This window comes from Chrysoperla carnea, chromosome 4 (assembly GCF_905475395.1).
Source record: "Chrysoperla carnea chromosome 4, inChrCarn1.1, whole genome shotgun sequence".
Taxonomy (NCBI): domain Eukaryota; kingdom Metazoa; phylum Arthropoda; class Insecta; order Neuroptera; family Chrysopidae; genus Chrysoperla; species Chrysoperla carnea.
In genome coordinates, this window is record NC_058340.1 from 75,869,643 (window position 1) to 75,884,629 (window position 14,987).

The window sequence follows — 14,987 nt, forward strand, 5'->3', positions numbered from 1 at the left end:
ATTTTTTAAAAAATGTTACTTAGAGGTCTTAAGTCAGTTCTAAGTGATATTTCTAATTCATGGATGAGTTAGGAAATGAAATATAAATTTTAAAAAAATTTTAATATTTACATTTGTTATAATCACTTTTTATTATGTATATATATATATACCTTATTTAGGTAGTAAATCTCGGGGCACAGGTACTATTTTGTAGTTTTTACATGGAAGAAGAGTGAGGAAAAACTATGTTAGACATACCATAATTCTGAGCATGATAAGATGCTAGCTAACTAAGTTTATTGCATTGATAATTGGGAATCTTCATGCATTTTTATATCCTGTATACTTATATGTAAAACATATCAAAGTATAATAATTTTAGTCTCAAGTTTGCAAAGCTTAAAAATATTGATGCTTCGAACAAAGTTTTGATAGAGATATTCTTAAAATCACCTAGTTAGTCTATTTCCGGTTGTACGTTCGCCGATACGATAACTAAAAGAAATATCAAAATGAAATATTTATAGCGTACTCAGAACGTAAAAAGGGAGTTTGAGATCGTAAGCCCTTAGAGATAGAACAATAGTTTATAAAAAAATTAACAACTTTTGTTTGAAACATTTTTCCGTACACTATCTATTTACCAAGGGGGCGCAAATTAGAACAAAATTACGTTTATTAATTTAAAAAATTCCATTTGGTGTCTAAAATTACAGATTTATGGAAATAAATTTTTTCAAAACTATAGAAGATAGATAGCTTCAACAAGTGGAGATAATACTTCGACTGGCACTGACATTCAACACTTTCTATACAGGGTATTTAAACAATTTACTTAGCCAATTGATTGTTTTTTTTTCCGCTCTAATAAGAGCTTTTTCATGCGTAGTAGCAAACAGCAGAGAAAAATTATTTTTCGAATAACTATAAAATCAAAATATAAACCATCATAGATTTGTTTGTATCTCTTTCTAGCAAAACAGAACTTAACATACGAGATATTATTACGCAAACATAGTATATGCCATCATGTAGAATGTTTGGTCTCTCTGTCTAATTAGTAGCTTAAAATGCTTATATCACATCCGTATTTTTTGACTGATTTTAATTTCACTTTTTGTGAATTTTAGTTAAAAGGACATTTTGAAAACAAATAATCATTTGCTCTTATATCAGTGATCCACTTAACTAAAAATTCTTGGCCATGTTAGAATCTCTTAGTGTTAAATGTTTATCTATTTAGTGTAAGCACTTTTTTTGAATGCCCTAAAAAAACACTTTTTATATTAAAAAAAGTGATATTTTGAAGTGTTACAGATACACTTGTGGATGTTATATCTTATAAAGGGAGTGATTTTTATTAATGTATCATCATGGTTATATCATACAATGATTGAATTGGAGTACCTTTTTAATAATGGTTTCAAAACCCATCCCAACATAATTCAAGCAGGTGATGGTTGGTTAATATACATCTTATCTATCAATGATTACTCTATTTTTTTTTTTAACTATCTATCAAAAGTAATAAAAAATATAATAAAAATGGGGTCTTTTTAAATTAGTTCCATTTTTGTTATATTTTGGATTCAATAATTATCTTTTAAATGTATTGATGAAGAATTAGTTAAGGAAATAATAAGATCTGATTGGGAATCCAATCGATTTTTAGTCAATTTTTTTACGAATACAAGATTTTCCGTTTTCTGTAAGATTTTCCATGCAAAAACAAATATCTTACTGTCTATATAGAATGTAATAAATTTTACGTAGATAAATTAAATTACAAGAAAATTTTATGTTGTCATAATAAATATCCTGATCAAACCAAATATAGGTAATGTACGCGTATATTGGGTTGACAACTAAATCAAAAGTATATCTTTTTTAAACTAATATTACAATTAATTCATACAGTAAAAAATTATAGATATAGTTTTAAAATTAAATTCCTTAAGGAATAAAAAAAAATATTTGACTTCTAAAATAAATACCTTAAATTTTTAGAAAAATATCGAGTAAATAAAAAAGTAACCGATACATTACTTTAGATACTATACGAAAGGAATATAGTTTCTACCGAGTGCTCACGACATATCTCGTTTTTTTCTGAAGACACGAAAGTATATGAATCTAAAAGAAATCATTTTTGTCTTGTACCTTGTTTGGCTACATAGTTATGATAATCGATATATTCGGTATGATATCGAATGAAATGTACTGGATTTAAAATTTCTTATTTCTAAAATTGTTTAAAGTTTAATTTTAGGTAAATCAATAAATAGTAAACCAGTCAGATGGCAAATACATTTTTTTTTTATTTCAACATTTTTTAATGGTTTCCAATTATTTTAGTTAACTTACAACCAAATTATTAAATCAATATATCAGATATTTTTTTAGAATCAAATGATTAATTGCCACAAAATTGATCAATTTTCCATCTGGTTTTTTTATTTTAAGTTTATTTCTATATTTTTTAAATATATAATTTTATTTAATTTTAAAATATTTATTATAAATATGATTATTTATAGTCGAGGTTCAACTGTAAATAATAACAATAAATAATAATACAATAATAATAATTATAAAAATTTAATTATTTATGTAAAATGAGCAGTGAAAGTGTCATTAAATGGAATGATTTAAATCACATATAAATAAATATAATAAATTATTTATTATTTATTGTTTTATCAGATTTATTTTTAAAAAAAATATACATTCCATAATTATTACAAATTTTAATAAAATTAGTTTGATTTGCAAACAAATACTTGAGATCTGATCATTTTATACAAAAAGTCAAAAATCTTTTATTAGGAAAAAATAATTTATGCAAACTTTTTTTAAAATAAAATTAAAAAATCATAAAAGTAAAAAAGTAAATCGATAACTAAAAATTTAAACAATATGTATATCATATAATTATGGTGTAGGCGCCGAGAAATCCAATTTCTACTATAAATGGATATGTTTAATTCATTTAACTGCGCTTCCACCACAATAATCTTATTTCTGTGACAAAATTGAAATATTTACAGTCTAAGAGATGATCGATAAAGTAACCCATCAGATAACCACCTGAGACATATTTTTTTATGCAATTTTATCTATTTATAAACACACTTAAGATAGCTTATCGAAAAGTATTCTTGGCTAGATCTATCGAAAAGTATGCTTGGCTATTTCTAATTAAATTAATTTTCATCAAGTTTTTCCATAAACTGTTTTTTTCAGGCAAGCGCTTGTATCGTTCCTTTTGTAATTAAATTATTTTTCTTCTGATAACAATTTCGATTGGTTAACAATCGTTGTAACTACCTATACTGACTTACCTGTTCATACGTTATGAACAGATCTACAACGATCTGTTAACCTTTCGAAATTTGTATCAGAAGGCAGATAATTATGAAAATAATGAGTTGATGAGTCTGAAAAAAACCGCTCATGGAAAAAATTGATTAAAATTAATTTAATTAAAAATAACCATAAACAATCTTCGAGAGTCAAGCTAAACTTTTCTAGAAAAATCACAGCTTTCTCGCTTGTTGATGAATGATCTAAGAATATCTTCGGAATAAATTATTGACGTTTCAAATAAATCATATTACAATTACCGTAACTATAGTAACTAGAATACCTATGATACAAAAATTACTTGTTTTAAAAAAAAAAAATTTTAACATGTTTTTATGAAACGTATCCAAATTACATTTTAATGACTTAATTCTTTTTAAAAAATATATATATAAATATAATTTTGTAGTCAGTGTTGTTGATTTTCCAAATTATTAACTTTTTAAATAATAAAAAAATACCTTTAAATAAAGTTAAAAATGTCTTCTTTTACCAAGAATTAAGTAAAAAAGAGAATTGAATGAAGCAGCTAAAAGTTAGCTTTAAAAATATAAAATAATTTATTTAAAACAGGTTGTTTATTTTTAAAATATTTATTTTGTGTATAAAATATTGACTTTACTAATTATGTCTAAGCTAAACTTAATAATATTTGTGTTAAATAATAATTAGGTGTTAAGTCAAATCAATATAATAACTAACATTACTAAGTAACTAAAGCTACTTAGTGTGTAAAATTTACTTTACTTAAACTTCATATTAATTATTATTTTTGCCCTTTAACCATAATTTCACTTTAACACGTCGTTTTTAAAACTAATTTTTAATTCTATTAAAATTATTTTTATCAATAAATATATATTTTAATTAGTTTTACAAATATGTTTATCGCCATCGAATGATTTTAAAATATTTGAAACAATCAAACAAGTTAGACTATACACTATAATGAAACTAAACTTCCATGATTCTTTTTGGCTGCTTTTTTGGGAGAATGATAAGGATAAGTTTGATTATAAAGAACTTCGAAATTTTACCTTAAGAATGACAATTCTCGTGTTTTTCGACTATTTTTTGTCTGGTGCGATTTTATATGTGACTGACACTACATTTGAGATTGAGAATGCTTTTTTTGCTTCATATTATATATACTATTATGTTAACGGTTTTAGTTTTATGGTTGATTCTACATTTATCCCTCTGTAATCAAAATTATGCTCATAAAACTTTAAAATATATGATTTATTTAACAAAATGCAAATGTAACTGACATGCAAAATGGAGTCGTTTCAAGAGTGCTTATATACTTTGAATATCTTCCTCTAATCAGGATTTATGATTTTAAATTTGAGGCCAAATTACATTTAAAAAAAATATCGGAAAATGATAATATAAAGTATCTTAGTATTTTAGAATCAAATTTATTAGAAAAATAAATAGTGACTGACACTACCGTCACTTTGGATTACAAAATAGTTGTATTTTGAGTTTTATTTTAAAAGAAACTTTAATATTATAGGACACAAGAATAAATCAGCATTTTTCCCAATTTCTCTGCCATAAGATATAACATATTCTTGTGAATAATATATTTAATGGTGGAAGCGACGGGCAAATCGAATATAATAATGAAAAAACTGGGTATACAAAATATCAAAAATATACTGAGATTAAATTCATCTTTCAACTTTCTGGTTTATCTCTCGTCTTCCCGGAGTTTTCAAGTGTCAACTTTATCAATATATTTAAATATGAAGGGGCAGAAAACTTTGCTAAAATCTTTTAATGATCTAAATCCGCCTCTTAATATTAAATATTTTTTTTAGTTTTAGTACATCTAACATGTTTTTTGAAAGTATAATTTTAAATTTGCTATGTCATTCATAATAATGCCCAGCGACGGTAAATTTAATACTTAAATTCCACCTTACAAAAACAAAAACCAGACATTCAAAAACATAAAACCTTTTTGTAAGTGATAGAATTCATTTTTACCAGCGATTTAGAGTATTATCTTGCTAAAAAATAAGGCTGTTGGCAAAGATAAAAATTTTAAGTTGCACATGATTAACTAATATTATATAACGGAACGGCGATTTTAGCAGGAAAAAATCAGCTATTTTGAATACTCAAAATAGAGACTGTTTTTTATACAGAAAGCGTAATTTCCTCCGAGCATAGCTATTTTTTGTCTGATTGTGCGACGAAAAGGAGTGGTCATGTGTTTTATCAGGCTATATAAATGTATGTTTGTTTCTTTGGGGCACGCGTGGGCCGATTTTTGATGATTCTTACGTCAATCGATTTGTCTTAATCTTGCAAGTGTCAATGAAGGCATGGAAAAAAAAGTCCAGTAGATTTTAACAGTTAACGGGACACATTAAAATCCTTCCAATAATGGGAAATTTGACTGCTAAAGTAGTTATGTCACTACCGGACTTGTTCTATTCTTTTCAGTTCAAAGAAGTAGTCGGCTTTTTTCATTTTTTTTTTTTAACTTATCTTTTTAGACCCTTGCATTATGCAACACCTACGATCATATAAAATTTAGTAGTCCGCATAGAATTCTACCGTCCCCCTCTTTTTGGAGTATTCAAAAGGCTAGACCATATCAGTCATTCGAAAAAAATGCATAAACATACCCATGAGCCGATGTAACATGATGGAACGCTGCCGCAGCCGCTGTACTTTGCACTCGCGGATCCCACACATAACGTCCCTCATGTGTCCGTTGATCTACCGGTAATGGAGCATGATGGAACGCGGCAAATGCCGATGGTGGCGTGCCATTTGGCACGACGGGTGTACTCCCTGGTGTACCCGCGTGTGGCACCGCAGCATTTGGAAAATGTAACGATGGTAATGTACCCGTCGTTGCACCAGGATAATGCAGTTGTCCCAGGTGATGATGTGGATGATGTCGATCACTAAACACAATCTCTTTTTCTGGCATTTTATTTTTCCCGTTTCTTCAAAAAGCACACTTTGTCACTTCATATTTTGCACACTCTTATTTTTTTGCACTTTACAATTTTTTCACACAAACTTTTTGCTCAATTTTTGAGCCACCGTAATCTGTTTAACGAATAACTTCATATTTATATAATTATGGGATATTAACGACACACTCCTCTCTCTAAAGTTTAGTAAATCTGGAAAGAAAACTTCATCGCACTCTAAAAGAAATCAAAATAATAAACTCTGGCCGTAATAGCGTTGTCAGAAGTGTCTCTCGTCTGATGAGTTGACACAAAAATTAATTTAGTTATTTGGTAAACACAATAATTATGTTCTAAAATTCTCACATGTGTAGACCATACGAATACGAATGGAATGGTAACCAACTAAAAAGTTGGTGGAAGTGGTGCTATGTGTATGCGTTCAACTAGTTGACAGGCCTCAGTTTACAACTCAACTATAAGTTTGTGTGTTGTATAAAGTACGAGGATGTGAAGGGAGGTGAAGTGGGACATGTTACTCAGTACAATATTATTATATTATTATACATTATACATACTGACTGAGCCCAGCCCTTATGTTAGACAAGGATCAAACTGTCTCGCTCACATAACTCATTCTTTTCATATACATAAGAAGATCTCTTACTTTTGTATTCAACATGCTTTAGAATACAGTGGCGTTACAAATATTTTCATTTCTTCGTTTTTCCTGGGTGACAAATTTTCATCATTTTTTTTGGAAATGTAATCTTATTTACCGTCAATCACTGTTTTCGTGCAGAATTTCTGTAATTAATCATAACAGTACCTGGATGACCGAGCTCCATGCAAATATCAATTTGAATGTCCCGGTAATGTACTTTATTTCGTTAACTACCATATACACCAATAGATGTCAGGAAGAGTCTTATTTTGCAGTGTATGTTTCAGTTTGTCCCGAAAACACGGATAAAACGTGGTTTTTTAAAAATGAAACCTAGCTAGATCGACTTTTCGCCCCAAAAAATCCCTGCATACTCATTTTCATGAAAATCGTTGGAGCCATTTCCGAGATCGTTGATCGTTGATCGAACTCTAAAGAATTATTGAATATTTCAAGAGTTTCTATTTTCAACTTTTTAATAAAAATTTACTCAAAAAATTAAAGAATGGGCCCTTGTATTATAGACATTTTGGGTACTAATATTAAAAATTCTTAAAGCCTGCTATCGTCAAGATATACACGCAACAAGAGATCAGGAAGAGAATCAAATCTGGTTTTTGCTAGGCGATTTAGAAGAAGAATTCATAGCAGTTTTATGAATGGATTTAAAATGGAGGTAAAAATAGACCGGAAAAAAATAGATCCGGAAAAAATAGACCCAGAACCTAGCCAACTCCTCTATAGTCGACAAACTCAACATTCTATTTTATCAGGTCTAATTTTTCCGATTATCCTTATGAATTCCACAACACAGATTAGGTCGAATCTTGGAAGAATCTCTCAATTTATTACTTTAAAAAATATTACTCATTACAATTTTATAATGCTCGAGAAATTTATTCAGTAGTTCAAAGCTATCATATTTTAGCTTTAAAGGGCCAAATTACCTTCCAAAACAATCATGTTTCCTTTTCTACCAAAACTTTTTAATTGAATTATTTATTTTAAGGGTTCATAATTTAAAATATAAAATCACTTAGCCATTTAAGAATTTGAAGAAGAAATAAATAAATTTGATAAAGATAATTAGTTTTTTTTTTTTTATGGAAGGTAAAGAAACGAATCTCCAAAGATTAAGTAATAATATAAAATTATAGATTGAGTACCTCAAAAAATAAACATATTACCTACAATAATATAGTTAATAATAATAAAAGAATAAAACCGCCTATGTAAATTAAACTGGGATAACTTAATCTAGCGGAAACAATGTACGACAAAGAAACAATATAATTATGGCTAGTTTTGTTTCTTTGGATGTTGATAAACACATTAAAAACATAAGGCAATCAATAATTCATCATCATACACCCATAATTTTATTTTAGTTTGAGTTTAGTTGGCTGACTGACTGTTAGTTATAGAAGAGAGGGCCAAGCATAGATACCTGTGGTACTCCTTACTTATAATACAACACAACAGTGAGACGGAAATCAATGGATATATTTGTGTACACGATCCATAGATGATGAAGAGAATGAACTTGTAAAAGAATTTCAAAAATCAAAATGTTAACGTAATGCGCATGCGTTACAACCGTGTACAGGACAACAACAAAAGCATTCAAAATACTTAAGCTAATACTTACTTTGGTTCTTTTTTTTTATTATTATTATAAGAAGAATGATATTTATATTCATGTATACGTGTATGTTGGAAAGAGATGCCAAATGTTACTCAGCAGGAGTGTGGATTTGAAAACTACATCCAAATTCCTCTCTGTGTTTTGTATAATGTTTATTTCATTCTATGTTACTTGGCATTTCTATTTAATTTTAATGTTATATTGACTTAAGTTACATCTCAATTAAGATTTTTTTAAACAATTTTCAAATTTATAAATTAGACGAGTTAAATTTTCCACTCCACTCATAAGTATAATTCTGATTATGAACTACGCGTTTTTATTTTCTTTTAAAGCATTCGCATGTTCCCGAGAACTTGTGTCAAAATTTAGGGATATTTATTGTTTCACATTCAATTTTTTAAGGTAAATTCGAGGACTGAAATAATTCCATAGTTGGTAAACCTTCGCTCTTAGATTAGAGAGACAATAAAAATTCCTTGCAGTTAGAGGTTGAAATTTGGAACTAATACAAACAAGAGGATCAAATAGAAATTCCTAAGTCTAATCGGATAGCGACAAAAGAATCAACTGCCTCGATATGACGCTTGATGAAGAAAAGTGAGGAAGAACTCCTTCTCAAATTCAGAATGATGTACGGAACAAGCTTTCATTGAACAACCAAGTCCTTAAATCAGTCTGGACTTATGGAGGACGGCTGTGGGGTTGCACAATTTAATTAAACCGGAAAATAATCCAAATATTTCAGTAAAATATGTTGTAAACGAACGTCCACATCAAAACTTCAAATCAAAACTATTAACGAAGCTTTCAAGCGGGAAGATATGCGTCATCTTCATCGGTAAAGATCTCATGTCAACGAGGAAGGTGTCCGACTCCTTGACATAAGTGATATCCCTTCAAAAAGCCCAATTTTTCAAACAAACAAAAAATGAATTCATTTGGAAAACTTAGATATTATATAAAAGAATCCTGTAGAGGCGTTGGATTTTCCGCTTTCACTCATAAAATCTCTAAACGAGATGACTGTTCTAGAACTCGAACCTTGTGGCTAATCAATTAATTATAGCAAAGGAGCAAGGAGATTACTGAATCTTAAGAATTAAGTGTGCATAATAAAAGTTATTGCAGGAAACTGTGTCTGGATCAGGTTGGGAAGAATGTGATGGCAAACGTGAGAAAATATCTCCTTTGTAGACGCCTTAAACTGAAACGGGACAAGGTTTTCTTGACAATCTGACGGAGATGAAGGAAATAGCAACAGGAAAAATACTGGCCTTTCTTAAAACATGGAAATACTTCAAAGCAAAGTTTTGAGAGAAACTAGCTAACACCCTTGATTAAGCCCTTCAAACTAGCATGGTATCTTGTTTTGGACTCTTAATTTTAGACTGAAGTCATATTTATAATCAATCTTATATTGAAATATTAAAGTAACATTGAATGAAAAATAAATAAAAAATATATGGTCGAATATAAAGGTCTCAAAAACGACTGACTATGGATGTGTGGATTGTGGATGGTTGTAGTATGGGTTGTTAGTTAGTGGTAGTAGTACCTTTACTTGATATTTAAACTTGTATAGTTATTATAGTTATATATATGTAGTTGTATTGTGGATTGAATTGGATTGGGCTGGCCTTGAATGCATAAATGAAGTTATTAAGACATTAGAGTCCAGCCAAACAAGATTATAACTTATAAACATTATATTAAATAACATACACTACAGCTACACACATATACAAACAAATATACTGTACTTTATAAGTATATAAATAAAGATACACTTATATACATATATAATGTTCTCTTTGTTTATTATATTATATTATTATGATTATAATACAGTGAAATGATGATTATTTTAGCTATATTTTTACGTTCAAAGGGTAATTTTTGCGTATCTAGTTTCGTTAAGGTGATTGTTTCCCTACAGTATTGTAAAAAAGTTTTGGTTTATTGTACGTTACATACATATAAACCAAATACATGCTTTGTAGTCAAATAATGTGTTATTTTTAGCTTTAAAATACCATGCAACTACAAAAATATATAATATATTGTGTGCAAGTGATGCTTATAAATTTGATAATATAGATATCGTTCTTCAATCATCAATACTCTAAATATAGTCGTCTAACTATGTTCATCAAATGATGGAACTTCGATGAAATCGATTAAATTAAAATTTTGTTGTTAGATCATGAACAACCTTCTATTTTTATGGTATATATCATCGAAAACCTTATATTTTTATGGTATTATTATAAACTACAAGATTAAAAATTTTAGATAGTTTTTTATCACACTCTCTAGATTTATTGATATAGGAATATCCAATTGAAAAGGATAACCTATATGATTAATTATTTTTTCAGCCAACTTTGAACGATAAAATAATAATAAAAAGCCCGATGACCTAGGAATTTTTGGTGATTTGTGAAAACTTTGTTAATCAAAAAATGTATTTATGAAATGTATTTATAAAGGATACAGGATTTGTTTTTGGTGGAAGCGCAAATAAGTGTATTTAGTATATCTATTTGTAACATAAAATAAATGTTCACTGCGTTTCCACCATAACAAATAAAAAAAACGATCTGAACAAGATTTGAATGTTTTCCCATTTGCGTGGTAAAATGTTAATTTCCTTTCGTCTTTTATTTATAACTTCCTGAGATGATTATAACATTTTATCATTGGTAAATCTTCTCATTATTTTTTACTACACCAGTGATAACATTAACACACGCATCAAGAATTATTATCAGCTAAATTGACAGTATTTTATGGTAGTACATTGATTTCTTGCGGGCTAATATCTGAACCCAAAAATATAATTTTTTTATTTAAACTGAGAATCCCATATTTGTCACAGGATTTCTCGATTAACGCATTGGTAGTAAAGATGAGTTTGTATATTCCTAAGAAAGTTTTGTACACACCATTTGGGTTTGACCGCGAAATTACATGCCAGAAATCTTTATTGACTGGATTAACTTAGTTACTATAGATAAGGCCTTAACTAGCACCATAAGAATACAGAATAATAAAAATATTGTCTTTGAGACTACAAGTGTAAGTGTGTATAGGTGTGGGAACATGTAAGTCACGGGCCATGCCGAGGTATTTGACAGTTATTTCATAATTTCTGAAAATTTGCACCTCACTTTCAAATCCCAGGCGTACTACATACTTGCCTCATTTCAATAATCCAATATCCAACCGTCTTAAAATTTTCTTTTTCGATACGTTTTCATTTCTTAACCAGAACGACGGACACCTTTTCTTTTTTGAATTTTGAACAAAATAATTTTTCAATTTTTATTCATTTTTCTTCGTTTTGAATGAATTAACCAGTTTTAAGCTTTTCAAGTAATTACATATTTTTCAGGCTTCCTGAAACAGAAGTACCCAGCTATGAAAATTATCGTATTTAATATAAGAATATCCTTAGGCAAAACTTACCAATAGCCTTTCGAAATCCCAACCGTTTACAAGAAAATGTCAAAGACTATGACTGACCCTAGTCCTACTAGTGTATATCTGTGTGTATATGTGTACGAGAGTGTTCTTTAATTTTAAAGAACATTAAAAACTATTGTTGTCACCAACAGAGATACAAAACATTGAAAGGAGGAATAAATTATTCATTTTATGTTTCTTTTCAAGTCTTCACACACACTGACTGAGACACACAGTATCAATTTTATATCGATTATTATTGTTCTGTACTCGAAAACTTAACTCCTACTCAAAATGATACTTTAAAGTTGTTGTTTTTTTTAAGAAAAAAGTCATTTCAACAACAAAAAATTCTTCTTTTAATGAATTCGTTGTTGAAAGAGTGGAATCTGTTGAAACACGCTTTCTTGCCAAAAACTTAAATTAAATTTTAAACCTTTTTAAAACTGTCAAAAACGCGGGCATCCAATTTGATGACGCAATATCGATATCATTATACGAAATAACACAAATAAGTTTGACAGATATATTTATAGACATTTGATTATAATAAATATAAATATTTATTATCTATGGATATATTATACCCAACTGTCTACACTGAACTAACTGATGGTCTATGGCTCATACCAATATGACATCACAGCAGAGCTTGTCCGCGTTTTAGGTCACGTGATATACAATTTAAAAATTACGATTTTTATTTTTAATGTTTTAAAAGAAAAATGTGCTTTTATGACTCGAAATCAGAATATTTAAGTATAATTTTACATAAATTTTAACTTTTTTCAAATTTCATAATTTATTTTTGACTAACGATACTACCCTATTCATAGATCTCTTGTAAGTATTTAATTATCATTCGTCTAATTTTGACGAGGAAATGGTTACCGAAAATCGCGCATATTTAAGGGTTGGAGAAAGCTTTCTATCTCTTATTAAGATGAATAGAGCGAAATGTGTTTAAACTTCGCAATCTGGTTGATCATTCCTTCAAATTAGGCATTAGATTTACGATTTTTTTTCGTAAAAAAAAAACCTTTTGATAAAATAAAAATATAAAAAAAACGATCTGAAAACACAAAAAATAGATAATAAATTTCAAAGCATGTAATTTAAAAAAAATAAATAAATATTATTAAAAGTCGAATGAATATATTTTGAGTGTAGATTACAACCTAATACAGTTACTATAGCAGGGCCTTGGTCACAGTTACACAGGACTATGGCATGGCATGGCCGGCTGTTATAGATATATCTGTATTCTGTTGGTTCTCTTCTGTTTGGACGGCATCGCATCGGTATCTTACTGAGAGAGTTTTCTAAAAAAATATCAAGCTATCAAGTGTATAGGTTGAGTACAGTTTGTGCTAAAACAAAATGGCTAATTTTATGTCGAAAATGAAAGATGAAAATAACGCATTACTAATCTTTGCTTTGAAGATTATTTGTTATTTGAGAACTGCTTTTTTTTCTTCTTTAATCCCTATTTTAGATGGTTCTCCTTATCTCTACCCTCCATAGTTAAATATGTTTAAGTCTTGACGCCATTTATCAATTTTGTTTCGGTTCAGGACTGACTGATTCACTGACGGATCGATCAACGCCCTGCTGAAACCGCTGGTTCTAGAATAATGAAATTTTGCACAAAATTTAAATAACGTAAGTGCATGCTATAGAAGAAATTCATTCCCTAAGGGGTTGAAATGAGGGTTGAAAGTTTGTTTGAGGTGAAAGCTGATATATATGCTCATGGTTTTCGACAAAAGTTTACTGCTTCAGTTTTTTATGAAAATTCATTTGAATCAAATAGAGGATGCTAATTTGCATGAAATTCCGTCATTTTTTATTAAACCTGTTATGAAAATGAAACTCAGCGAAGCGAGTGGGTTACAAGTTTCAATTTGCGTAGCACAAAAACAAACGTAAGTAAACATGATTGAGAATAATCGGAGTACGCAGTGAATGTGTTTTTTTGGAGGGATTCAAACAATTAATATGACTGACATTCAGAGCTGAATTCCGACCCATTTTTCTGGCTAGGGACTGGCCAATTATTATTAACCAAAGTCTTTTTTTACCATAGCAGTAATTTTGGGTAGTACTACTTGATTTTTGTGCCAAATTGAATGTTGTAGACTCTGTAAATTTTAAAATAAAATTGTGTACAGGTATAAAAATAAGTTGCATCTTTTTTCATGATTCAGGTAAATCTATTGGTGTTGTATGAAGATGAGGTCCATCAGCTGACTGACTGACTTAATGAACAAAACAGCCAGTCAGATAGACAGACAGACCTTTCAGATAAAAACATTATAATAAAAGATACATTTTTCACAAGTTAAGATGTTATAATTCACTGGCAGTTAGTGTCACTTCTATACCATTAATTTAACAATCTAAGAATACACCACCTTAAGGTTTTGTAGAAGAAGAAGAAGAAGAAGGTGTTCAATTCACTGCTGCAGAGTGCTGTGCAGACTGCATGTGCTTGTATCTTTTAGATCCAGGATCAAATGTAGAATTTTTTTAAGGTTGTGTCACTTTGAAGTGCTATTTTTATAGTCTGGGAGTGCTATTTTTATATTTCTTTAAAGGAGCAGAATAAATTTTAAAATATGTGGCAAGATTAATATAAAATTGATTTTCATGGAAGACAAATAAAAAGATAATTAAATCAAAACTACAAAATAATTTTGGGGCGGCATTCCGAGGAACAAAATATTCGTTGTGACTTTTGATTAGCCCAGAAGCACTTTTTTCCTCATAATTTCTTATCCCCAGAGTGGAACTTTGGATTGCTTTCTCCTGTAAAAGTATGCAATTTGAAGGGGGGTTAGAGAGCCTTTCGAGGGATGACAGTTCTCAATCATATGCAGAATTGTGATTCTGGCCAGATCTACAAGATATTTCAATGACAGATCGT

The 14,987-nt window shown here is 29.1% G+C and overlaps 1 protein-coding gene across 1 annotated transcript in view; it reads right to left on the bottom strand.

Moving 5' to 3' along the window:
- The window catches only part of LOC123297512 (transcriptional activator cubitus interruptus), a 139,947-nt gene extending 133,226 nt beyond the window's left edge, over positions 1–6,721 (bottom strand). Inside the window, exon 1 of the mRNA XM_044879204.1 lies at positions 5,988–6,721. Within this exon, the coding sequence (XP_044735139.1) occupies positions 5,988–6,298 (311 nt within the window). The 5' untranslated portion in view covers positions 6,299–6,721. The remainder of the gene's footprint in view (positions 1–5,987) is intronic.
- Positions 6,722–14,987: the final 8,266 nt, after the last annotated feature.